The 27,990-nt window shown below is 33.0% G+C and overlaps 2 protein-coding genes across 6 annotated transcripts in view; both read left to right on the plus strand.

Moving 5' to 3' along the window:
- LOC111056100 (translation initiation factor IF-2, mitochondrial) overlaps positions 1-18,322 on the plus strand; it is a 28,992-nt gene extending 10,670 nt beyond the window's left edge. For both annotated transcript variants that reach the window (XM_022343528.2, XM_039425905.1), the window contains 7 exons: positions 2,891-3,101; positions 4,753-4,857; positions 12,724-12,850; positions 14,806-14,943; positions 16,453-16,617; positions 17,417-17,557; positions 18,065-18,322. In XM_022343528.2, the coding sequence (XP_022199220.1) occupies positions 2,891-3,101; positions 4,753-4,857; positions 12,724-12,850; positions 14,806-14,943; positions 16,453-16,617; positions 17,417-17,557; positions 18,065-18,237 (1,060 nt within the window). In that variant the 3' untranslated portion in view covers positions 18,238-18,322. The remainder of the gene's footprint in view (positions 1-2,890; positions 3,102-4,752; positions 4,858-12,723; positions 12,851-14,805; positions 14,944-16,452; positions 16,618-17,416; positions 17,558-18,064) is intronic.
- Positions 18,323-19,117: 795 nt separating this feature from the next.
- Positions 19,118-27,979, plus strand: LOC111062280. 4 transcript variants are annotated; one of them, XM_039425907.1, is made up of 7 exons: positions 19,123-20,231; positions 20,687-20,858; positions 22,493-23,316; positions 24,111-24,210; positions 24,920-25,021; positions 25,446-25,601; positions 27,108-27,979. In XM_039425907.1, the coding sequence occupies exons 3-7, from the start codon at positions 22,499-22,501 to the stop codon at positions 27,180-27,182; spliced, it is 1,251 nt and encodes a 416-aa protein (XP_039281841.1). In that variant the 5' UTR covers positions 19,123-20,231; positions 20,687-20,858; positions 22,493-22,498; the 3' UTR covers positions 27,183-27,979. The 4 variants fall into 4 exon arrangements, with proteins under 4 accessions (XP_022205702.1, XP_039281841.1, XP_039281843.1 ...); XM_039425909.1 differs by having other exon boundaries at positions 22,496-23,316; XM_022350010.2 differs by lacking the exon at positions 20,687-20,858 and having other exon boundaries at positions 19,118-20,231.
- Positions 27,980-27,990: the final 11 nt, after the last annotated feature.

Consider the following 27,990-nt stretch of genomic DNA (forward strand, 5'->3'; position numbering starts at 1 on the left):
ATAACGGCTGCACCAATCGTAGGGAGATGAGTAATATAATGGAATAATACATAAAATTGAAGATAATATGATGCTCTATGAGCTCATGATTAGCACGGATTTTTTCAATCAATCGTTAAAAAGTTATAAGGCCGAAAATATGAAAAACTCGGAGCTGGAAGGGTTTCTATTCAAATTGTGACACATTCAAGTGCTCATATCTAGAAAACTATGACAGATATGGAAAAATGTTATGGATGAAACTTGTAGGCTAATTTGTAAGCTTCAATTTTGTATTCGAGAAAAATTTCCGAAAGACGCATATTGTTCGAGTTTATGCAAAAAAAAAATATATATATATATGGTTTCAAACCCCCACCCCCTTAGCACAGGGGGTAGGTGTGAGGACTTTTGATATGTTTACCCCCTTACTATCCTTAAAAGAGCTGCGGGGTCAAAAATTGTGTTCCAAACTTTTCCCTCTATATCTTTTTTGAGCATTCGTTGCCTGGACTATAATCAGACTATCTCTCTTATATCTTATCCAAGTCTCTTATCTAAAATAGATTTATCTCTCAGACTATCTCATTGAAATATTCATAATCAATCAGCTTACAAGTGGATTATTCTCATTCCATGAATTACACATATGTCTGGAGAAGCCGGTGAAAAGGTGACACCAGATACTTGTGGATGAGAAAACTGCGTGAGGTCTACTGTTCACAGAACTACTAGTTATACAAGCCATTGTGACTAGATGTGTCAATATGAATCAATCAAATAGTTCATTTCCTTAGTATACACAACAAACATCTCCTTATAATAGAGTTTATATGCAGTGTGTTTACTTGAAATATAAATAGCCTACATTATACTTGTACCATTGATTAAATAATAGAAGGAACAGCTTACATAGGCAACGTTGCTTGTTCGTAAGCTTATGAACGTATATCTGTGCGTATCTTTAAATGAACTATACTGTGAATAAAATGAGTTGGAATTGAGCCACCAGCCAACTAAATATCGTCGTTGCCAGATTGTGTGGAATTGATACTGACTTGTAAGCCTTTATTACTGAATGTATTGAATGTGCCGATGCAGCTTTGTCACATAGGATATATTGGGCCTTGTCAGAATTGCTTAAAAATTCTTTCAGTTCTCGAGGGAATTTATTGATAATATTTTCGAATTCTGCTTCAAAAGAATATTGTTTTAAATCCAATTCTATTAGGTACACTCTTACTATCGTCTGAGTGGTCTGATTGATGTTCGGGTATTTCTCTTGATCAACCTCGCTCAGTCTTGATGTGGTTGGGGCAAGGAAGGAAGTTGTAACGTCCTCCTCTCTTAGTAAACTGGTAGGGCAGGATCCAGCCTCTAGATTTGTTTGGGCCGGGCTGTTTGCTGGCCTGCCCCGGGGCTGACCACTCTTCTTATAGGCCCTCGTTGTACCAGTGTCGAGGTTGTCCTATTTTCAGAGTTTCTGCTTCAAGGAAGGTAAGGGGTCGCTGACAGGAGGTCTCGCTAGCCCAAGGAAGATAAGGAGTGGCAGCGGAATGGTGCTTTCTACGGCTTTTATAGTTGGTGGCTGGATGAAGCCAAGTTGGCGAGAGCTGCGCCGCTACCGCCGGCCGGCTTACCACCCTGCGTATAGGATGCGCGTAGCATCTACATCTTGTAGGCAGCTTAGAGATAACCATCCGTGATTTACAGCCCTATCCTCCGAAACGAATTCACTTCTTTACAATACAATGTAAATTATTCTAATTGAAATACTTAGCATAAATTAAATATAACTTATAGATTGAAATAAAAATATGCTACTGCTACTGTATCATTACAATATTGTGGTTGCACTTTTTGGGAACAACGTGTATTTCAAATTCCATTTTATCTTAAATTAAATAAAAATACTAAAAAATTGTCAAAAACCACAGAGTTATTGATACTTAGAAAGACCGGGTTCGGTTGTTACACCATTGTCAATCACTGATAAACTAAAACTAAATACAAGAGCAGCAGAATTTATACTAGTAGGCGAGTACTGCTATTGGCCAAGGGCATGAACGCCTGCCATTGGTCCATTTTATCTCATTTTACTCGTATACAATAGAATAAACTATGTGTCAGGATATTATTTTACTGTAGTGCTCAACTTCCATTATTTCAAAATCGCAATCTTACAAGTATTGAATGTCCCATAAAAATGAATTTATAAACTGAAAAATTTAATTCAGTTGGACTATTGTGAATTGAATTGAATTTATTTGTTTCCAACAAAATACAAGCATACAATGTACATTTATACAAAGCATACATAATAGAATAAGTATAAGTTCACAGTTCACTATTTACTATAGTAACACTTCTTGGTACTGGGGTCTCTTATTCAGCTCCCAGTCCTATCTTTTCATTTCTCACTGATCAATTAATTTCTCCTGTTTATCTTACAAGTTAAATTAACCGTAAAAATACATTCATAATCTGAAAAATCAAATTCATTTTGGCTATACACTGTAAATAGTGAGAATTTGTGTGTATTTTTGGCTTCAAAATTCATAAAATAACTTAATTAATACAATGTGCAGTGATAATTAAGTGTAATATTTAACTATAATTTGGTGTTTTAATTTTTCTAAATTTAAAATTGGCATCTCATATTTATTTTTGGACGAAAGTTGACCTTGAACTTCTTACAGAACAAACATAACCTATTTTTTGGACATGTAATCAAAATTTGGGAATGGAATAGTTTTGGGCCAAGCCTGTTGTTCCTTCCCAATCATATTTATATGATTTGTTATAAATAAATAAAAACATATTGTGGTAATGGGGTCTGTTACTTAGCTCCCAGTCTTGCTGTTTTATTTCTGATTTCTCACTGTTCAATTCATTGTTCTGTGTTCTGCAGTAAAATAGCGACGGTGCTAGTGCAACGCGGCACGCTGCGGGAAGGCGCCGTAGTGGTCGCGGGGGAGGCGTGGGCGCGCGTACGCACACTCACAGATGAACGACAGGTGCGTATGCGCAGAGAAGGGGCGCCCCCCGCCACCCCTGCAGAGGTCACCGGCTGGCGACAAGTGCCCAACGCTGGCGAGATTGTGCTCGAGGTCGACACTGAGGTCATTATTGGTTACAATCATTCAATAATCTATACTATAATGAAGGAAAGAATCGGCTTGAACATGTACGGAATAGGAAATGCACTAATGACGCATCATCACGTCTCAACTATTGGACTGATTAACTGGAAATTTTGTAAATTTATTTATTGGATATAGTAAACAATACAATATTCGGAAAAGAATAGGTTATTGCCCGAAAATTCCAAATTTTGTCTCAAATCGTCCAAATATTATGAAGGTTATGTCCATTTCAATTTCTACACCAAATTATCAATCTGAAACTATTAGCCTAATCAGAATAAAACAAACAATTTCAGATATAGATTGATTGATAATAAAACTGTCATTTATGTATTGATTCATAATTCACCGAAGATATTTTTAGACCAATTTTAATTCTTCAAGTTTTCAGTAAGTCAAGTTCTAATTTGACCCTTGCGGAGCACGGGTTACCTGCTAGTTATATAATAAAGGATAGAGTTGGCTTATACACGTACGGGATAGGAAATCAACGAATGACACATCATCACGTCTAATCTACTCAATTTATCAACTTTAAATTGTCCATATAGGCTAGATCCTCAATTTACCAAGGGTGGTTATAGTCCTATTTTAAATACTTCAAAATTCTAGTAGGTCAAGTTTTTAATTAGACTTTTGCGGAGCTTGTGTTTGCCTACCTCCTAGTTCAATAGTTCTATAATAATTGGTTACTGGTTAGAACGCAAACAGTACAGTGCGTCTTATCGCTTCTAGTTTCCCCCCTCTCTCTCTCTCTCTACCTAGCTCTGTCTATCTCCGAGGAGGAGGAGAAGGGTGCTTTCTCCCTGCAGAGCGGGAGTGAGACCCCAGTCATCGTTAAACCCGCAACGTTTCAACCGCATAAGTAAGTCAATCCGCATTTTATGTATTTTTCCTCGGTCCTCCGTATTTTGTTAATCCCTCAAAAGTTACCCCGCGTTGTTCAGTTACTATATTTGGTAATCAATTAAAATTGGTTACAATATTCTCCACCCTCTCCATCTCATACTGAATCTCCTCCATTATCCTTCGTCTTCTTTAACTCCTTGTTCTTCTTTTAAATCTTCTCCTTCTCTTCAAATTCTTCACCAACCTGAATATTATGTTCTTTACTTCTCCACAAATGGCCACTAACGGTAGGACATGTTTATCATGCACTCACACACATGTGTATCATGTCATCAGCGAGAGGTTTCTTGCATTAAATGAACAACCAATAATAATAAACCACTGGTGAATCTTTATTATATTAAAGCTGCAAATGACAAAATCACAGCCAATACGGCTTGTTGCCTCGAAAAACACACCTCGTAATCAGTTAGAGAACACACTGGAGTTACAAATTATAATAATAGAAAAATAATTTAGCCTCAAATAGAGCAGCAAATAAAAATTAACAAAAAAATCGAAAATACAAAAACTTAACATAAAAAAATTTTGCTTGAAGTCTTTCTCTGTGATGACACAATAATGTATGACTGTATATGTGTGTATCTTGCATGTTCTACCATTAGTAGTCAGCCTTATTCTCTTAAATCTTTGCATAAGATAAGAGTAACAATAACAGGAAGAATAAGAGTTAGAATAATATTTTAATTATATTTCATCTGGTATTTTCGAATTTCAGAAAAGAGCCAAAGAAGTAGTGGAATGGCGAGAGGCTCAAAATCTGATTGAAAAGGCTGAAAAAGATTCAGAGGAAATCAACAAGAAAAATGAAGAACACCAGATGGTAAGTCTACTAAATTTATTCAGTGGAAAAAAATTTAGTTGAAAAATCTGGTGTGGCTCACTCACACAACTTTCCTTGCCGTTATGAAAATTGATCCCCTGACGCTAGTGTCCACGCGCATCTCAAGTCTACTATTTAAAGATCTGAGCCAGCTGGTGACAGGACAATACGCTGGAGACACACGAGGTCTGCTATCTCTTCATAGTGAATGATTTAATAGAATCGACAGTTGCAAACAATTTGCTATTGAATAATCACATTTTCTCGAATTTCGAGCTTATTTTCAATTTTAGGTGAAAATGTTACTGGACATTAATTGTAGAGATTTTCATGCTCAATCTTTTCCACTTGATTTTTTTTGTTTCAATTGTATCTGAAGCCTGATAATTGGGGAACTAAAATCAAACTTTGCATAGATGAGGCGGAGCTCCTGAAATTTTTACAGATATGGAACTTGTGACAGTTGATAGAGCCTATCAATAACTATTCTAGGTATGAATTTGATCAAAATCGTTGGAGCCGTTTTCGAGAAAATCGCGAAAACCCCTGTTTTTGGCAACAATTTTGCCATTTTAGCCGCCATATTTAATTGCATTTGATCGAAATTGTTCGTGTCGGATCCTTATATTGTAAGGACCTCAAGTTCCAAATTTCAAGTCATTCCGTTAATTGGGGAGATGAGATATCGTGTACACACACACACAACACACACACACACACACACACACACACACACACACACACACACACAACACACACACAGAGACCAATACCCAAAAACACTTTTTTGCACTCAGGGGATCTTGAAACGTATAGAAATTTAGAAATTGGGGTACCTTATTTTTTTTCGGAAAGCAATACTTTCCTTACCTATGGTAATAGGCTATTACTTATGGTAATAGGGTAAGGAAAGTAAAAGATTGTTTTTGATGAGAATATTCCCAAATATATTTATTTATTCATTCAACTTCCAACGGTATAACACCAGTTTTACAAGAAAGATAACAGTAGAAAAACAGATACAAAAAAAGTATAAACAATAAAATATACAATATTTGAATATCAAATAATACAACAAAAATACAAAAACAAAAAACATGAAAAATGAAGTAAAAAGGAGATCGGTCTATAGTTAATAATAATAATATCGAGTGACCTGGCTGGCTCAGGTCTGGTGTCAGTGTTTTTAGGTCGGAACTGATCAATTTCAGGGCAGAATATATAGATCAAATATGTTTTATTGAAGTTTCTTTACATGGCATCCTCATTTCTCTAGATTTTTTCTTAATTCAGTGGCATTTTTTAATTTCAAAATGCGTCCAGTACAATGCAACTTAATGTACAGCGATAAAACTACTTTCTAGCGATGACACTTTAATTCAATATTGCCGTGCTACCAATTTTTCCTTAAACGGTTGGAATAGCATATAACACCTGTCACACTAAGGAAAGTTGTCGGCTCCAATAAAATAGATACTTGATAAACTGTGAATGGATCTATTGCCTATGAATGAGAAATCCAGTTTTCAGAGCAAATTAACTTATAATCTTCAGATGAAAATTTTGGCAAAAACACAGAATTATAAAACGAACAATAACTTATAAGCTTAATGATTTCAAGTAACTACGAACTAAAATACTTATCTAGTTTACAGTTGAAACACAGTGGCTATTGGCTTTACTACACTAATAGCGAATTTTGCACAAAAATTTATATAAACTTCAATCTAAAACATTAATAAATTCATTTAAACAGACAATAACTCAGAGCACAAAATTATACAAGCAACAGCCAGCCATTAGTTTCAGAAGAAGGTCCAACAGGAAAAAGACAAAATTGCCAGTCACGAAAGACAACGCCCTCTTCAATATCGATCTTTACAGACACGTCAACACAAAATTATAACTTATAAATTTAGAATTCACATTCTACATCTGTTCTCAATAAAACTTTAATTTGAAAATGTTATTTTAATTTTTATACATATATTCTATTCAAATAAACGATTTATTTAGTAATTTGTTAACCCTACCTCGGTGACATTATGGAACAATGCAACAAACATTTACGATAATAAATTCTCCGTCAAAAAATTTGTCCGTCTATTGATAACTCTGACATTTACTATAAAGTTCCATAGATCTCGAATTGAAGATTCGATTTAAATGTGAGAAGAAAAATGTAATATTACAAATACCCCCCTCTTGACATAAAAAAATTTTACTGTTTGAAAATTTAAAGAAAAAATTTACATTGACCCTAATGAAAATTGTTGAAATTTAAATTGAGAACAGTAACAATTTTTTCTAGAAAAACATTACATGTCATCCAAAAATATTGAAAATTATTATAAAAATTCATCAATAGCGTTTGTTATATGTTTCCAAACAATATCTCAAAATATAGAATATCAATATTACTTTTGATTTAGCTTTATAATTTAAAGAAAAATATCTCAACAGAAAGTTTAATATGTAAAGAATAGTTTTTTGAAATTGCACATAAATTAATAGATAGAAAAATTTAATTTTTATTGCATAAAAAAAATTTAGTATGTTGAATAAAAAATTTATTATTATTATTTTTTTTTTTAAATGAATTGATGAATTGTTACATTTAATTTTCACATAAAATTTCAATAAATCAAAAAATGTTCATTTCTTTCACTATTGACGCGGTTGATTTTATTGATGCACATTTTGGAAAACAGTCCGTTAAGGCACTCAGTATGATTTTCAGTTTAGTGTGACTCCAGTGTGATGACGTTAGTGTTGGGCTGATCTGGATGCACGTAGTGTTGGGCTGATACTTGTAGTCGACTGCTGCATACCAAACTCGATACAGGTGACATCTCAGTTAGCATTGCTTCATGTTTGTAGTAGACGGCTGCATTCCAAATTCAATACAGAGTCACATAAATTTTGTATCATATTTGTAATTATACAATGTACATTTCAGGCTTGAAATGACAATGTAATTTGTTTTTTGGAAAAGAGATAGACGCTGCATACAGGATTAATTTAGGTGAGGATTAATTTAGGTAAGGTTTGGTTTTTTGATATTTTCAGCTTTCAAGGTTTAGAGTTCTGCATACAGGAATAATTTAGGAGAGGATTTTTTGAATCAATTCTTTCATGATACTGTGACTGTTCTTCTGAATTCAAAGTTGTGAATGTGAACATGGATGGCAATTACCTCCAGGTAATGCAGTAGTGTTGAAGTTTGAGATACAGAGTCAGCAATAAGCATTGGCATTGCTATTTGCGTATGCTTTGGTGTCGGCTTTGGCATCGGCGTTGATATTGGCATTGGCGCAGGCATTGGCATTGGCGCAGGCATTGGCATTGGCGCAGGCATTGGCATTGGCGTAGCTATTGGCATTGGCGTAGCTATTGACATCAGCACAGGCATCGGCGTTGATTTTGGTGTTGGCATCAGCATTGGCGCAGATTTTGGCATTGGCGTAGCTATTGGCATTGGCGCAGATTTTGGCATTGGCGTAGCTATTGGCATTGGCGCAGGCATTGGCATTGATTTTTGTTGTTGGCATCAGCATTGGCGCAGATTTTGGCATCAGCATTGGCGCAGATTTTGGCATCAGCATTGGCGCAGATTTTGGCATCAGCATTGGCGCAGATATTGGCATTGATTTTTGTTGTTGGCATCAGCATTGGCGCAGATTTTGGCATCAGCATTGGCGCAGATTTTGGCATCAGCATTGGCGCAGATATTGGCTTCGGCGCAGGCATCGGCGTAGTTATTGGCGTTGGCATCAGCACAGGCATCGGCGTAGATTTTGGCGTAGTTATTGGTGTAGGCCGCAACGTTGATTTTGGCGTAGATATGTCACACTAGTTCGAAAATCACCCAAATGTTCTTAACACTCTTCATGGCGTTCACTTGTTACTGATTTCGAGATTCACATGATAACTATTTCAATGTTAATGTCTGTGCTGTACCTGTTATCTTAAAATGCTTATAAACTAAGAAGAAAAACTTGATTAGGCTATCAATACAATCTAATACACATAAAAATTATTTTAAGTATCTATGAAATTGAAATTTGTTAACATCTTATTATACAGTCAGCAATACATAAATTGTGAAATATGGACATATCAATGATAAATTTAAAAAAAATCATTCATTTTCATCTATTCACTGTTCAAATATCAACATTTTAATCCATTCTTCAAAATAGAAATATAATTTCATAACACCCTGTATCATTATCAAAATTGTAAAAAACAAACATCATAACAACACAACAAAAATTTAATTTCAATACATATTTCAATAATTTCAGACATTTGGTCTTCTATTCAATCATTTCATAATATATTTGCATTTCATTATTATTTAATATAACATTTCATTTATAGCATGTTCATTTCACATTTATGATTTATCATTCAGGGTTTCAAAATTATTTAGTTTTAATTTTGTTCAAAAATTGTATAAAAAGCAAATTATTTAATATTATTAATCATCGTTTGTTGGATACTATAGTTTATTTCGACTCTTCAATGTTCTAAACACAAACTACATTTCATGACAAAACTTTACTATCAATCATTAAACAAGAAACCATTCAAAACATCAATAATATTCTGCTTCAAAGGCAAACAATATTCATAAGTAATCATCATTTTGCATCTATGGCAATCAACATTATTAATCATTAATTTTGCATCTATGGCAATCAACATAAGTAATCAACACAAAAAATATTATCTCATTACTGCCTCTCTAAGTCATAACCTCTGTTATTCCTTCTTTAGGCAATAATGGGTTTCCATCTCAAAAAACAATCACATACCAGCAAAATTCTAATCAACAAACCCCACTAAAAATTCTACATACACTCCAGCATCCATTTCAAACGATAATCAATCATATCAAAATTTATAGAACAAACAGTTTTAAAATTTAAAAAAAAAAATCAATTACAAAACACTTTAGAAAAATTTTAGCCTTTAACTCATTTCAATTGATAATATAACACAACGTTTTAAATTAAACCAATTATTTTTTAAAATAATTTAAAATTTAAAGACTGTATAATAAGTATAAACATTTCAAGATTATAATACAAAGATGATCAAGATGAAATACTGGGTAAATAAGTTCCCTAAAAAATACAAACAAAAGGAAAAGAAAATTGGGTAAATAAATTCCCTAAAACAATACACACAAAATTGATACACTTCACATAAGTGATACATGATGAAAAAATATATCACAAGCACACAATTCTTTACACTACAGTGGATAGATTCTAGAAAAGTTAAGTTTTATCAACAATTTAAAGATTAGGAAAATAAGCTACTATTTCAACTTCTAATATTATTTCAGAAAAAATACAAATTTAAATGACTATGGACAAGATTGGTTAAGATATGCATCATAGAAGAAATTTACTGAATATTACACAAAGACAGGAAAGAATCGAAAATTGAAAAGATTAAGGGCCAAGAAAATAGGCTACAGGAAAGAAAAAAGACACAATTATGGACTCTTACCATACACTGTGTAGCGATTATGCTATTCTGAATCCCGGCATAACACAGGATTCCTAATCATTGTGTGTTGGGGAATACCCTTTCATCATGTGATTCATTGTCATCATCTTGTAAATAAGCAACTTGAAACAACCTTTGAATACTAATACATCAATCGTGACTTTGTGCTTTGTTTTCTTCAATAGCATGATTTTATTCATGGGTTCATTAGTTTCAACCAAGCAGTTTTGCCTACAAAAGTTAGTCATGTTCACTTGAGAATGCATAGCATACACCTTTTCAATTCTCAGTTGAAAGTTGAATTCATCAACTTGACTCAAAGCAACATTCATTTTGTTCACATTATTCCTAACCTCTACAGAAACCTGTCTCATGTAATCATTCACTTTGTTCATAGTTTTCCTAACCTTCAATGTAGCAATATTACTTTCATGATAGTTGACTTTCAGTGAAGACAACTCCCTACCTACTTCTTTACTCAATTCTACTGTCTCACTATGGTTGACTTTTCCAACAACAGTAACTAGGCCTACATTTTCAGAAACTTGAATGAGTTGATCTTGTAACTTAACACTACTATCATCCTGCTTCAATTTGTTTTCATCTTCATCTTCATCTTTCAATGTTTCATGTGCACTTTTCAATAGAAGGTTTATACTAACCTGCTCTAGTCTAATGCTAGTACATTCTTGCTTCATATCATCAAACCTAGCATTTTGATTTTTAAACATTTGGTCTAACTTAGCATTTTGCTTATCAAATTTAGCATTTAACTCATCAAATCTAGCATTTTGATTTTTAAACATTTGGTCTAACTTAGCATCTTGCTTATCAAACAGTTGTGTTAAGGCAGCTATTAACTCATCATCAATTTTAATATTTTTCATATTGTATGCCATTTTGCTAGTCTGCACAGATAATATATTCATTAGGACTTGATCTCTCTTGAACTGATTTCCCACTCAGCAACAAACCATTCATAATCTATCAAGATATCTATCTACTAATAATTTCTATAACCAGGGATTTCATAGTGTACCATTTGGGACATATTTATTTTGTAATTCTGTCCCACCACAGGGCGTACCATTTGCCGTGCTACCAATTTTTCCTTAAACGGTTGGAATAGCATATAACACCTGTCACACTAAGGAAAGTTGTCGGCTCCAATAAAATAGATACTTGATAAACTGTGAATGGATCTATTGCCTATGAATGAGAAATCCAGTTTTCAGAGCAAATTAACTTATAATCTTCAGATGAAAATTTTGGCAAAAACACAGAATTATAAAACGAACAATAACTTATAAGCTTAATGATTTCAAGTGACTACGAACTAAAATACTTATCTAGTTTACAGTTGAAACACAGTGGCTATTGGCTTTACTACACTAATAGCGAATTTTGCACAAAAATTTATATAAACTTCAATCTAAAACATTAATAAATTCATTTAAACAGACAATAACTCAGAGCACAAAATTATACAAGCAACCGCCAGCCATTAGTTTCAGAAGAAGGTCCAACAGGAAAAAGACAAAATTGCCAGTCACGAAAGACAACGCCCTCTTCAATATCGATCTTTACAGACACGTCAACACAAAATTATAACTTATAAATTTAGAATTCACATTCTACATCTGTTCTCAATAAAACTTTAATTTGAAAATGTTATTTTATATTTTTATACATATATTCCATTCAAATAAACGATTTATTTAGTAATTTGTTAACCCTACCTCGGTGACATTATGGAACAATGCAACAAACATTTACGATAATAAATTCTCCGTCAAAAAATTTGTCCGTCTATTGATAACTCTGACATTTACTATAAAGTTCCATAGATCTCGAATTGAAGATTCGATTTAAATGTGAGAAGAAAAATGTAATATTACAATATGTATATTTATAACCCATAAACTTGTATATAGGACGTGAGATTGTGTAATACGGCGAGGCAGAACGTCTGAAAGGATTTATCTGCTAATGAAAGCTATAAAAACGAATAAATAAATAATCTATGATGTAATAAAGGAAAGAATTGGCTTACCGTAACACGTACGGGTTAGGAAATTCACGAATGACGCATCATCGAGTCTGAACTACTGTACTAATTACTTTGAAATTTTGCACATAGCTTCTAAATTTACCGAGGATGGTTATAGGCCTATTTCTAATTCTCCAAGATTTCAGTTGGTCAAGTTTTCAATTAGACCCTTGCGGAGCACGGGTTACCTGCTAGTGTAACAATGAATGAAACTGTTTACATCATTTCCTACAACTATGTGCGACAAAAATTATTTGTGTGAAAGAAATTGATTTATTTTTTCGATGTTGCAGACTCACAGAGCGAAGATGCTTGAGAGAAGGAGCGCAGGCTACAGAACCTATCGCAGGCGTGGACTAATGAGAGAGAAGGCACCTGATTTGTCCAGCACTGATCCTCAGCTCACCATCATCATAAAAGGTAAGTCTATTTTATAAAAATAATAAATTGACTCTGCTATCAGATATGGTGAAATTTTTTTCCTAATCGGTTACAAGCTGTACTATGTTGTATGTACTAAGATGTTGTACAGCTGTTCTAAGCTGTACCTAGTATGTTGTACTCTCTACTTGTAGATTCAAATTATTAATCTCTTCATAGTCTAGTCTTACCATGGTAACAAATTTCAATGTTCTTTGACATTTTCGATGCATCATTCCTTTCAGTTTTGGATATTGTCGTTGGTGTTGTCACAAAGTGAACTTTGTGACGGCAGGAGAGTTGTTATGTAGGATAGCAGTTGAATGTATTTCTTTCTTTCAGGGAACGAGCATGGTGCTTCTGCTAACCCGATCATCATCATTATTCTCATCATTTAAAACACCCTGTACCCTTTACCCTATATCCTTTACTCTTTACCCTTTACCCTATACCCTTTACCCTACACCCTATATACTTTACAACTCACATACCCAGTAAACCTTGTACCGGGCTTGCAGGTCCACCTAGCTCACCATCGACTCGCAGTTGTCAGATTTCAAACATAAATTTGTTGTAGGGATTTATTATCCGTATTAAATCACATGTGCCTTCACCCTATATCTCTTACCTCTTACCTACCTGTAAAACCTCTTTCCAGGCCTGCAGGTAGATCTTGCTCGCCGACAATACGCAGTTGCCAGATTGCGTACTACCTTCCGGATAATAATTTGTTGAGGGATCAGATAACTTTATATGATATCGGGGACCGAACTTCGCTCTGGAGTACAAAAGCATAAACAATTTATTACGAAAGAATAAATTATAATAATATTCATAGTTCATACAGAAATGTTCTATCTAATCACAGTGAATTTAGATTAATTCCCAGAGGAATGCAAAAGTTTCCCTCACAAAGGTCCGGTTGCACAAAAGCAGGTTAAATTTCAATCCTTATTAATTTCACGTGAACCAAATCAGAGAAGACCATTTGAAAAAGATGGTTCTACTGGAATCAATCAGGATTAAAAATAACCCGGCTTTTTTGCAACCGGCACTAAGTACCTTATTAGATGATTACAAAAGTTCAACAGCTGAGTCATAATCTTGACACAGTCCCACACACATGAACTCGCTCACTCACTTCATCCATCAACAGACGACGAAATAATTATTATCAGCTGTTTTTTCCAAGGATGAATAATAATTATCCTTTTTATGCCCTTCAGCGAGTTTGCACAGGGATGAGACCTAATGCAATCGAATTTTTATATTATAAACCTACTGTGTTCTGAATTTCGTGAAAATCGTTAGAGCCGTTAGAGCAGGATAGTAGGAGATCTGTAGGGTCGGTATCCCCACCGATTAGCCCCGACCCATACCCAACTGAACCTAGTCCGCTTTGCAGCAATGCATCGCAATTATTAGATAGCTTGAAGGGTGAAACAGGTGTATCTAATGCATTCTTGATAATTTGTAAAAAAATACAGAATGCTTATCTCTTTCCTGTATAGGGCTACTTGTAATATAAATAAATTTAAACAACTTTAATTCATATCACTTGAAAATGGCATAAATGACCGAAACATGTCGTGATAAAATATTTTAAAAAAGGGTACTGAGATTTTTATTTATTTTCTTTATATTTATACAGTATGCTTGTATGTGATTAAAAAAGTATATTCGATAATGCGGCCATGTCACCGGCCCTGTCGCTGCGTAATGCACAAACGAAACGCGAGAAGTAATCAATATGATCGCGGGTCGGACGATTCCGGTTCGTGCGCAACGAACTACCCAAGCTCCCGCCGACATCAATGGAACACGTGGTAAGCTCGCGCTCTGATCTCGATCACTTCAATTATGGAATCCTTGTTCACGAACACAGCGCGTAAGTCTGTACGCACTTTATTGTAATTGAGTTTTTGTGTTTTGTAGTTAATTGTGTTTGTTTATAGGTGACGTTGATGGGTCAGTGGAGGCAATCCTTGATGTGTTGATGACCTACAAGAGTGATTTGTGTAAACTGGATGTGGCTCACTTTGATGTGGGCCAAGTCTCACTCTACGATGTTACAGTGGCCGAACCTTTCAATGGTAATTTCATAAACTTCATCCTCTGGTTTTTGCTAGTTTAAACCTATATTGTTGGTAATCTATTTCTTCTCCCCACTGTAGAATATTATACACAATTTCCGAAAACTGTAGGAGTAAGTCTGAGGACGACAGTACAACATAGCAAAACGTTGTTACTTGTAGTAATCAATGAACACTTTTCACTACAAGTTTTCAAAAATTGTAAATCTTATTTAAATTATGGAATCATAATTATTATTGTTCGTGAGACTTTTGTTGATAGTGAGACAAAAAATGCTTAGCCGATACAGTGTTGTCGCTTTGAATATTTTTCAGATAGGTAAAATAATTTGAGATATACATACAGAGTGAGTCATATGTATGGGAACCCTTCAATAAGTTGGAGACTGTTGTAGATATAATACTGTAACTTTCAGGATAAGTTATTGGTCAAATACTCTACCTTTTGACGTTCAACTGAATTTTAACCCCTCATAAGGGGGTGACTTTGGGGTTTTAACTCGAATATTTCAAATGTAAACACCCATTGTGTGATACATCATTTCAAAGACTTTTTAAAACAAGAAAGATGACATCGATAAAAATGTTCTATGATACTTGTATAAAAAAATGGCGGCTGATCGAACTTATTTCGATTAACATTTATGTAAAAACTAAAACTACAATTAGCCGCCATTTTAGATAAAAGTGTCATAAAACATTTTTATTGATTTCATCTTTCTTGTTTTATAAAAGCCTTAAAAATGTTGTACCACACAATAGGTGTTAACATTTGAAATATTTTAGTTACAACCCCTCATTTCTTAAAAATTTCTCATTTTTTAAAAAACTTCAATCAGCCGCTATTTTGGATACAAGTATCATAGAACATTTTTTTCGATGTCATCTTTCTTGATTCCAAAAGGCCTTCAATATTATGTACCACACAATGGGTGTTTACATTTAAAATATTCGAGTTACAACCCCCATCTTAACCCTCTTTATGAGGGGTTGAAATTCAGTTGTACGGCAAAAGGTAGAGTATTTGACCAATAACTAATCCTGTAAGTGACAGAGTTATATCCACAACAGTCTCCAATTTATTGAAGGGTTCCCATACATAATTATGACTCACTCTTTATATTATTAAACATTGTATATCAAATCAATAGTTTCTTACTATAGTTTAGCACTTGAATATCATCAAAATACTACTTTGAAATACGTGGGTGAACATGCGGATTCATGGGCTTGCATCTCTTGCATAAGAAAGTCAACTCAATTTCACCTAGTCTGGCAACACTGATGATATTCGATCGAATGAATGCTCAAGTGAACTTATTTTGTTCAGAGTTTAGCTTCAATAATGATTTATCACTTTATATCGACATGGCAGTCCAAATGCTACAGACCAAACTTGATTTAAGCTGAATCTGAACTTGACTAATTATATTTTTTCTCATCATAACAATGCTAAGATATCACCCAATCACCAATGTGAAACCACTAATCTGCATATTTATTTCTCAGGTATAATATACGCTTTCAATGTGGGAGTTCTTGATGATGCCAAAGCTTTAGCCGAAGAGAAGAACGTTCGAATACATTCGTTCAATGTTATCTACAGTCTGATTGATGATTTGAAAACTGAAATAAATAAAGTTTTGCCACCCATTGACGTTGAAAACATTTTAGGTTTGTATACCACGTTTTTTTCTTTTAAAAACATGAAAAACAACCATTTTTGATTGTAAGAATAGTTTTTTGTGTATGTTAGTCGTGATTATTTAAATATTGATTAATATCTGATTATTTATTTGTTTTTCTTTATTAATTACTCTCTGATTTAATAATACCTTTGACACAGCTATATGGTCGAATTGAGTAGAATAAAAACTATGCAATCCACAATGAAAAGTATAATAGAATAACAGGCTTGATCAATATGCTTCTGATTCTTATCGAAAAGAATTGAAATTGAAAAAATGAGGCTATTAAAAGCTATACCTTTAGGCTGTGAAACGACTTGAATTTGTATTTGGCTATCTCTGCATACTCTGCCTGGAAAAAGCTGTCAAATGTATTGATAACAATGTAATTATTAACCAGGTTCAATGCTGGTTGTAGTGGCTTTCAATCTTCAATTAGCTAATCACACACGTTGTGCTAAACCTATATTAAAATTGATCTCGAATGGTGCAACCCAGCATCATACAGAATGGGTTACTCGCACGAGAATTCAATAATTAAATTAACCGCTGTAAAATAACGTTATTGGATCCGTTCATTTGTACAGCTGGACTTCATTTTAGGATTATCCACGCAATTCCTTGAAACTTTTTATAGACTATCTGCATAAGCTGTCTTGAAAAACATTTCCTATATCTACATTCATTTTAATCATATATCAAATAGTTATTATAATCTTTAAATTTGACGACTAATTCATTCTTCAATTTAATAATCTAACATTTCTGAAATATACATTTGATAGGTGAGGCTCGAGTGCAGCAACAGTTCATAATCACAGAAAACAGGAAGAAGGTTCCCGTAGCAGGCTGTCTTTGCTACACTGGTGAACTTAGGAAATCAGCTCTGTTCAAGGTTGTCAGGAACGACACAACTGTTCATGACGGTAAGCTATCATCAATCTATTCAATTTGATGCATTACATAAAATACTGCACTTTTGTAAAAGTGAGTTCTATACCTACGTTATCAGATTGATATTTCTCATTTTAGGTGGCCAATAACGGTACTTGAAACGTGCACATAAACATGTTTCATCTTGCATGTTTTGTCATCAACGAGAGGCTTCTAGCATAAAATAAACAACCAATAACAATAAATAAACCACTGGTAAATTACAATTTATAATGTTAAAAAAAAACATAATTTAACCTCAAAAAGAGCAACGAAGAAAAATTAAACAACAAGAAATCGGAGAAACAAGAACATAACCTCAATATATATTGCTCGAAGCCTTTCGCTGTGATGACACAACAATGTATGACGTCATGTGTATCAGGCATGTTCTATCGTAAGTGGCCAACTTAATCTTTTTTTTTTAGAAAAATTAGAGTTGATTCTTAATAGATGAATACTTTCCATTTCATTTTTAAGATTTCTCTTCCTCGTAATAGGTAAACTAGAGTCAATGCGTCACATGAAAGACGAAGTGGAAAAGATCAAAACGAACGTGGACTGCGGTCTGCGCTTTGCTGACACCAGCGTTATTGTGGAACCGGGTGACGTCATCATTTGCTACGAAAAAGAGAAGAAATCCCAGACCACCGACTGGGACCCAGGTTTCTAGTGATTTATGAATTATTAATAATTAGGCTACTGTAGTATTAAATGCTCATTATTTTGTTATAAGCAATAAATCGTTTTCAAAACTAGTTCACAAATGATTTTTTCCTCCACCTACTGTCTAAAGTACTTACTTTACTCCCTGAAACCTAATACTAAAGTGTCACTTTTTTGCTCTCGGTAGTAAAAAACAGAAAAACTCCCTAGGGAGTAAAAGTGACTCCATTTAAATAACATGGGGAGAATCTCTATTTTGAAACTTACATTGTAATAGGTTAGAAGGTCTAAGCTCAGATGAGAAAGCATAATAGAGGTGTCTGTCATTGAGCCAACTGAATTCAATACCACAACCAGAAATTTGATTAACTCATGAAATATATGTTTGTATGATAATTATTATATTCTTAATATTAGTAGACGATAAAAATTTATACAATTTTTAAAATATTTTATTCTATTCAAAATACCAGCCAACAAATATTTTTGATCTGCAATCCAAATCTGAACCGCGTGATCTGGAGTCAGCCATTTTTGGTAGCTGCTCAGCTGATATAATTGTTACAACTTTTGCCAATAGATAGCGCAATCGGCAGTGCCAATCAGACGACCGGTTTTTAGGTTTTAGATTTAGGTTATGTTGTTGGGAATCATTGTCACCAATATGTAAGTTATTAGAATGATTTTATTTGCAGTTTATATAAAAAAATGTAGATGGAGGAAAAATGTTGTGTACATCACGAGCGAAAAATACTTTTTCTCCCTCAGGAAAATAGCTGCCCTCGGCTTCGCCTCGGGCTTCAAACTTTTTCCCACAGGGAGAAAAAGTCGTACTTTTCACTCTAGATATACAAATAACTATTTCATCCTTCTTCGATTTTTATGGTGGTAGGCCTAGACTCTACCTTACTTCAAATAATAATCATTTTATTAATTTGATCAATAGCCTTAGCTCATACTTATTGGTTGTACATTTACGTCAATTGAACCTTACTTCAAATAAGTATTCTTCCCGCTGATTATGCCCATATTTTGCGGTTATCAGTGAGATGTGTTGTGGGATGTTACAAATTTATAATAACATTCACCTGAAACTGTGCGCGTTTCTTATGAATAACATCAATGCTCCCCATTCGCCCAATACTGGCAGTTTGAAGTGAACCTCACATGTACTATAGCATCTATATGGGTTGTATTATAATTTGTATAATGCATTTACGTGAGAGTGCAATAAAGAGAGGAATGATGCAAATAAAGATGAATATTTCTTGATCAATTACCGTACGAATTTCGATGTAGCCAATTTCGATTGTTAATAATTATCATTAATCGAAAATCCAAATTAAAAGCTGTAAATCACCCCGAACACTTCTGCTACTGCAAATATTGACAAAAGGTAAACAACTAGATGGAAATTCGATTGTTGTTCGTTACAGACATGCACACACAATTTTTAATGAAAGAGCAATCTGATTACACATTGCAGTGTGTAGCCTACCTACATTTTGTTGTATTTACATTTTCTACTTAGTTACATCAAACTCTTATTCAATATTGATAAAAAATTCAAATTGTTTAAATCATTACAATTCTCAAATATGGAAGAATAATACATTATTAATAGGCACCTACTTGTGAAAAACATGCCCTTGAAGCCACATATAGAAGTAGAATGTGCTGCATTATCAGTCAGTCAAACGATGGATGTATTCAAGTATGGGTTTAATCCTTTGAAGTATTAGAAGGTCAATTGAAGAGTAAGCGGGGGGAAAAAATGTAGAAAAACAAAAAAATTTAGGATCATCATTTTAAACTTGAAATCTATTCTCATAACAACACTATTGATAAATTCGCACTCATTCTAAAATTGTGCTGTATTATTCAATAGATCTATATTATTTTAAATACACTTGAATAAATATTATAATATTTATGGGCAACAATGCATAAACTCTAGAAATGCGTTTTGCGTGTTTCAACGACCAGACCAGCCTATTGGAGGTAAGTACTCAATCATTCATAGGTACTTCGTACTTACTTTCAGCTTAATATATAAATATTGCATGAAGAATGTTGATAGTGGAAAAGCCCGTTGTGAACAAAATGCAAAGGTTGTCTTCATACATGAAACAATTAACTTAGAATGTAGACTAGAACTAGAAATACTTAGTTAATAAATATTATTACGACCCTAGAAAACCTAAAAGCCATCTTATAGCATAATAGCTGCAGTTAGAGATTGCTATCACCCTTTCTCAAACTAAAAAAGCTTTCTCAATCTATATAATTATATACTAGACACTCGTTCAATAAGTAATTGCTCTCAACAATTCACTACCGAATTGTTATTTCTCAGTGGCGACAATTTGCAAAATTATGAGTCTATATTCAGTGTAAATAATTGCAGAGAGAAAACAAGATGATTTTTTGTTTTTGATTATTGTGAATAATTTTAGGCCTGCAAATAATGATGAGTCGATTTGGGTGATATTTTCATCAGCTGGAAATTGGATTGTAGAAAGTTGGGTTCTTTCTTGAAGGAGACCTCTTGGGGGAAGGTTGAATAAGTAATTGGAACAATGAGATCAGGATGCTGTACTAAAGCTATCGTGTCCATCTATTGAGAAGGTGAGATATTTTGCATTAAAATAATAAATTCTAAAATCACTTCCAAAGATTGAAATTTTCCATTATTTTTTAAAGATTCCGAATACTTCAAAATATCTTTTAAATGTAAATTAATCATCAACATTTTATTTAAATTGTAAAATAAAAGGATACTGTCCTCAGGCTTGGTTTCCAGGGCATTATTCTAATGGACCATTGAAATTGAAATTTATTCACAACACTGACATATTTTACAAATATTTTTACACTGCAGTTATTATAAAGAAACAGTATCATGAAGGAAAAAAAAGAAAAGAACTTCAGTAGCTTAACAGCTGTGGTTGAAGTTCTACCCTATTGTTATTGTACATAATAATATGAACGAGACAGTCAATTGATTTTCGTAACTAAAAAAAAAAAAAAAGTCTTTTTGCAATTTCACACAAACAGAATTAGAGCAATAGTAAAAAACCAAAAAGAAATAATAATAAAACCTGAAAAAACAAATAAAATATAATTTCCTGAATTACCTAAACATCTATACAATAATTATAAAACATAAAAAGAATAAATAAAAAATGAATAAATAAATAAACCTCTGTCACCAGTCAAATTTTTAACAATTGAGTCTAAAACCAGTCAAATTGAGCATCAGTAAAGTAACAAATAAAGGCAAAAGTTAAATTTAGTCCAAATTTTTAAAAATACTACAAGGAAATACTGAAGGAGAAAAATACTATTAATTCAATAAAACCGATTTACGTGGGGAAAAAATGAAGAAAGTCTAAGTAAAATCAAAAACAGTGACAAGCGTCTTGGAAAGATGGGAAAAAAGAGCAACGAGAAATGTATGATATTCTAAAGAAAGGATTAGTTGGCCTCTAGAATATTTCCTCCTCAATGTCAATCCCACATATCCTTTCCTCAATTTCATTCCTGAGCTTTCTGCTACCGCTCATATTTTCTATGAATTTAGTCGGGATTAAATTTATCAGCCTCTGAGAGACGTAAGAAAATTGTCTTCTACTCACATTTAAGTCCATTCTATTTTGCTGAAATATGTCTCTAGTAGGGCGTAAGTTCAAGTTGGAACCGGTTACACGCTTATTAAATTTATGTTTATTGTTTTTTATGTAAAATATTAGGCTTTTTATGTAGAGCTGTCGAACGGTTAACACTTTAAAATCATTGAATAGATCACAGGTGGGATAACGTCTGGGCTTGCCTAGCATAGTTTCTAAATTATATATTTTTGAATTATGAATAGCTTTTTGAAATGTGTATCCAAAGCCCCACCCCAAGCCCGTATACCATATTGTATAACTGATTGTGCATATTAGAAGTAAATTAATTTTGTAATTTCCAAGTTATTCGTTTATTAGTAAGTAAGTTTATTAGTTTATTGAAACTATAGATTTAATAAAGATTAAATGGTGCATTAGATTCAATAAATGACTTAGAAAATAAATTTCTCAACTCTAGAATTACTGGTAACTCTTTCCAATGAAAGAATAAAGCTACATTTTACATAATAGATAGGCATTATATTTCTCACATAATAATAAAGTAATATGTTTATGGTGAAATGAAATAATGAATTTCTTGAGTACTATCCCTAATAGGCTTACAGTATCTACAATTATTAACGTTTTCAGGAGGATATGGAAACTACTCTGCTGCTACGAAAGTTCATGAACCTGGTCCACTATGACAGACCACTAAATTCTCTTCCCTTTATCACTATAATGATAATCGGCGCTCTGGGCTCAATCAACAGCGGTTTGGTCATCTTCCACGAAAAACTCAGCCAGGAAAAACTGTTAACCGCTCTCAAAGAAAACCTACTACTCATCATCGTATTTTCCTGGATCGCTATTCGAGGTTTGAAGCCTTCAAAACCTTTAAAATTGGTGGAACTGATTGAAAGCGATTTTCTGGTTTCGGAAAATGAACTTAATGGCAGAGATGAAAAATGGAGGAGGCTGGAAAACTATTACAACAATAAACGGGACGATATGAGAGGGATTTGTGAAGGGTTTTTGAAGATTATAATTATTATTTTCTTAGGGATATTAAGTAGAAACCTGGTGGTGCAACTCACAGAAGATACAAACGATGAAACCCAAGACTGGCCTACCCCTTTTGTGTACTGGTGTCCGGAAGGGTATGATAACTACACGTTTTTTCTTCTGATCTATACCCTACATGCAATACTGTTATTAATCATGGGTATGGAAGGGTTTTGTCTGCAAGTATCAACATGCTTAGCCATTGAACGTGTGATTGCTGACTTTGAGACGATCAATATGCTATTGAGGGATATGGTGGATGATTTTCCTGATGATGAAGATTATGTTGATGATCAGAGTGTTGCAGATGAGAGTGATATACAAGTGTATAGAGGGGATAATTGCAGAGAAAAGCAAGACCTTAGAGGAGATATGGGCCGTATTGTGCGGTGTCATCAGAAACTCAACAGGTGGGCTGAAAAATTGAAATATTGATATTGATTTTTTGCAATTTTATGAAAAAAAACTATAATTATTAATAGGATTTGTCTACTATAATATGCATACAATAGCTACGCAATAATACCTTACAATGACTCGTGAATTTTAAAGGTACCTAGCCTGCTTTTCATTTTATATTGCAAGAATCTATTTAGGCAAAAGGGTAATACTAATGATTGTTTATAAATATACAACTAAATATACACGTATACACTTGGATATGCAAGACATTGTTATATGAGCTACGTTTAAATTCAAATAATTTATAAGTTATGCATTTATAACTCATGGGTACTAGACCTCGATCTTACAAGTGAACCTTATAAACATTCGCGTTTTTGTAAATTTCATTTCCAAATCCACCATACAATAAAATGTTGAACTATTAATATCATTAACGTTCCAACAAATACAATTTCTCATTAATTCCCATCAATAAAATGTGTTTTTTCAGTTTTGTATGAGAAATAAAGTTTTAATGGAAGGAAGATGGATTTTGGATCCAAACTCTGTATTTGAATACGGTACAAATAATGTTCTACATTCAATTCCACTTTCAAACCAGTGCATTCAAACACACTGGATTAATACTGTATTAGCTGAGGAATAATAATGAAAATGAAGACAGTCTTGACAACACATTGATTTATTAGATTTTCTTAATAATTAAAGTATTCTTACATATTTCTTCTACATACGGTAGGAATATAAATATTTTATGAAAAACAATTATTGAATAATCTCTTTTATTGAATTTTGTCAGGAACTTTAAGGAATGCGCAGAGAGTTGTACCTATGGGATATTCAGCTTGAGCTTTATTGTATGTGTCGACAGCGTATTAAGCATTTTTATCATGTTAAAGGTAATTCTACTTTTATTTGATGTGATTTTTATTTGATATGATATACTTACATAAGAATGATACTGTAGGAGGATTTTTGTAATATTACTTTTTCTGTAAATTGAAATCGGTTTAAACACTGCAAGAAAGATACGGTACTGAATAGTACCTAATAGGATTGGATGAATTGTATGAATTTTGACGAAAAATGAGTGGAATAAAATTAAAATGAACGTATTTAGCTCTATAATATTTATAATATTGAAGAATATGAATGTTTTATAGAATTAACTATAATAGCTTAGAGTACTTACACGATGAATTCATATGAATCAAATTATTCTTAATTTGTATGTTAGATTTAGGCAATTTCAATTGACCAAATTCTATTCAACTATCAATCATCTATAATAGAAGGAAATAATTGGCTTATACACGTACGGGATAGGAAATTCACGAATGACGTATCACCACGTCTAAACTACTGGACTGATTTACTATAATTTTTGCATGTAGATTCTTGATTTACCGAGGATGGCTAGAGCACCCGGCACTGTTTTAAATTCTTCAAGATTTCAGTAGGTCAAGTATTCGCAGTTTGTGAAATTTTTAATATTAGACCCTTGCGAAGCACGGGTTACCTGCTAGTATTCAATAATTTCATTCGAATACGGTATCATCATGTCTTATTGGATTAATCAAATATATATTGACTGATGGGATTTTGCAGGCAGTCGATCTGAAAACAAAAGTGATGTTTGCTATAACGACTCTCTCAGCAAACTTACTCCTGCTTCTAATTTATGGCATTGGCCAGAGAATCATCAATCAGGTAATCAATAGAAATTTTAAATAATTTGTGATTTCTCTGTCCCTTTGTCACATACAGTACAATTCATTGATTTGTAAGTTGCTAAATGTTTTTGTTTAATTATTGTAAGAAACTGCAATAAAGCCTGTCATTTTTTATATTATTCGAAGTTGACGTGTTGAAAAATCTTCGAGTATTCAAGATTCCTAGCTGCAATTCTTTATTGTATCCACTCATTTCTGGTTCAATCTACTTACTCTCCTTTTTTGCTATCAATTATATTTGGGACCACCTATCTGTGGAATTTGTTATTAGTTTCTTGATAATAAATGATAGATTAAATCTATGCTATCGTTTTAGTATACTATCAATTTTATTAATTTTCGACATGTTTGATAAATTTCATTTTAGTTGTGTCATGTTTTATTGAATCATATTTTTGCAGAACGACATATTTCGCCGGTGCCTTTCTGAAGTTGCTTGGACCGACAAGCCAAAGTGGTTCAAGAGCTCTCTGCATATTATGATCGGGTTCGCCAATACTGATATACAAATGAAACCATACGGTATCTACGTTCTCAACTATGAAACTTTGAAAAATGTGAGTAAAATTTACGAAATTTTGAAATTCATTCTTATTGTAACTCAAAAGTAGAAACTGTAGTCTTTTTCATGTGTCTTTATCTAGTGCTTCTGGTGACTCATGGTAGATGATAAATAGTAGGCTACAATAAGTCTAATGTGTAATAATCTTAGGCGGACACACCATCTAAGTTAAGGCTGTGCAAAGGCTGAAAATTAACTTTCTACTGGTGATATTTTTCAAAGTTTTTCGATTTGTGTATTATCAACCTATCAAAATGAAAAAGTTTTCTCAGGAAAACAATTTTTTTCCGATCATTACTTTTTGAGATGATAGCGCCTAAAGTTTAAACTTTTGGGACAGAACCTTTCAAATTCGGTAAGAGATAAATCTATGAGTTTTGGAGGATGAATTCTTCATGGTATTGTTGATTGAATAAAACAAAAATTTTCTGAAAATACGGTATCAATATTTCTGAGAAAGTTATTCAATTTACTAAAAATGACCGAAAATAACTTTCAGTTGTTATTTTTGGTGAATTGAATAACTTTGTCATAAATTTATATTTTCAAAAAAATGTTTTATTCAATCAACAATACCATGAAGAATTTATTCTCTAATTCTCATGGATTTATCTCTTACCGGATTCGAAATGTTCTGTCCCAAAAATTTAAACTTTAGGCGCTCATATCTCAAAAAGTAATGATCGGAAAAATATGTTTTCCTGAGAAAACTTTTTCATTTTGATAGCTTGATGATATAAAAATCGAAAAACTTTTGAAAATATCACCAGTAGAAAGTTTATTTTTAGCCTTTGCACAGCCTTAAATGCAAAAGATGGTGCATATGGGCCTGTTCAATATAGGCCTACTTCATGGGACGTATCCTATCCTTGATATTGTAATGAAATATACTGATTTTATTAACTATATGATGCTTTAAATATAGATGGAGCAAAGTTGAACATTGACGTAAAGATCTCCTTCTTCCCAAAAGTATGAATAAAATGCTACTTGTATATAGTATCAAAAACTTATAAGATTGATTAATAAAAAACAATTTTTGAAATGTTATTCTAGTAAAGTAGAAGCATAGATAAAGGATAAGCATAAGTCTAATAACCTATATTTAAGGTATTAGGTTATTTAGATAACCTATATTTTTATCAAAGCTAGATAACCTATATTTCTTGTCTCTGGTAGTAGCCCACTGGCATTGAACAATATAACAAGGAATAATATAGCATAATAAATTTGTAGATAGAACTAGCATCAATCTATCTGTTAGCTATTGGCATCAACACTGATTGATTATATTGAATACACAGAATACTTTATTTTTGGATTTTATTTGGAAATAAAATGTGCAAATAATAATTGTCAGTAATATCATGCATTGACTTGATGTAGGCTATGTGTGTAAATACTAGAGTTTGATGAATGATGATGGATATGGACATATGGTCCATTTCCTCTCTTACACTATTATTGAAACATAAAAGATAAAAACTCTTTCTATTCACAGATACTGAAAGCATCATTCACATTTGGAAATTTCTTCTACACCATGGCAGTGAACTCAAACCAAATGATTTTGTGAACAAGCTACTATTTCATCCTACCACCTACCAATTACTCGTATCAGAATCTTTAAAGATTTGAAAATATAAAGTTTGTTCAGATGAAGGTATCAGAACAGCAGTGGAATAATTTCATTTTGCCAATTTCAAACTTTACCACTTCTAAAGTCAACTATATTTTTCATTATTTGCATATGTACCAAGACCTATTTCATATCCCAAGGATGTACTGTATTGCTGAAGGCGACCTATCAGTGTTAGGTAATATAATTAGAATAATGATACTGCTGTTTTCTAATATTATCTTGGATAGTTCTATAATGGATCTCCACATCTTTGAAAAATACAAACTACATTGTATACCGTACTAGAGAGTTGTGATATAAAATTGTGAGCTGATTTTCTTAAACTACGAGCTTCAAACATTCAATACACAACATTCATTAATTATGTCAATAGTCTATCATGGGACAAAGCAGATAGCTCTATTCTTTTTCAACTCCGTAACGTTGTCAACTTGTTTGCTGGTGAATTGATAGCCTGGTAATATAAACTTATGTAGACAATTAATATTATAACATATACCGAGCAGATGACTTGAATCAAAACTATTATCTTATCCACCTATTTATTATTGAAGACGGTGGAAAAGGAAAACTGACTACGGTACATAATATGCTGTCCTATGAATCTTGGATCTCATTATAGAGAAATTGATTCAATAAATATGTTTCTCTCATTGATGATTGTTCCTACATAATCCATATTCTATCCAGACATATATTCGAAATATACTCTTCAACAAGACCTGCATGAAGTATGCAAATA

The sequence above is a fragment of the Nilaparvata lugens genome, chromosome 4 (genome assembly GCF_014356525.2).
Source record: "Nilaparvata lugens isolate BPH chromosome 4, ASM1435652v1, whole genome shotgun sequence".
Taxonomy (NCBI): domain Eukaryota; kingdom Metazoa; phylum Arthropoda; class Insecta; order Hemiptera; family Delphacidae; genus Nilaparvata; species Nilaparvata lugens.

Bases quoted from the DNA above. Each gene is read 5' to 3' on its own strand.
- LOC111062280 (XM_022350010.2), top strand. From the start codon at position 20,190: ATGCGTTTTGCGTGTTTCAACGACCAGACCAGCCTATTGGAG. The intron at 24,211-24,919 runs GTAATTCTACTT...GGGATTTTGCAG, and splicing joins GCATTTTTATCATGTTAAAG to GCAGTCGATCTGAAAACAAA. The intron at 25,022-25,445 runs GTAATCAATAGA...ATATTTTTGCAG, and splicing joins GCCAGAGAATCATCAATCAG to AACGACATATTTCGCCGGTG.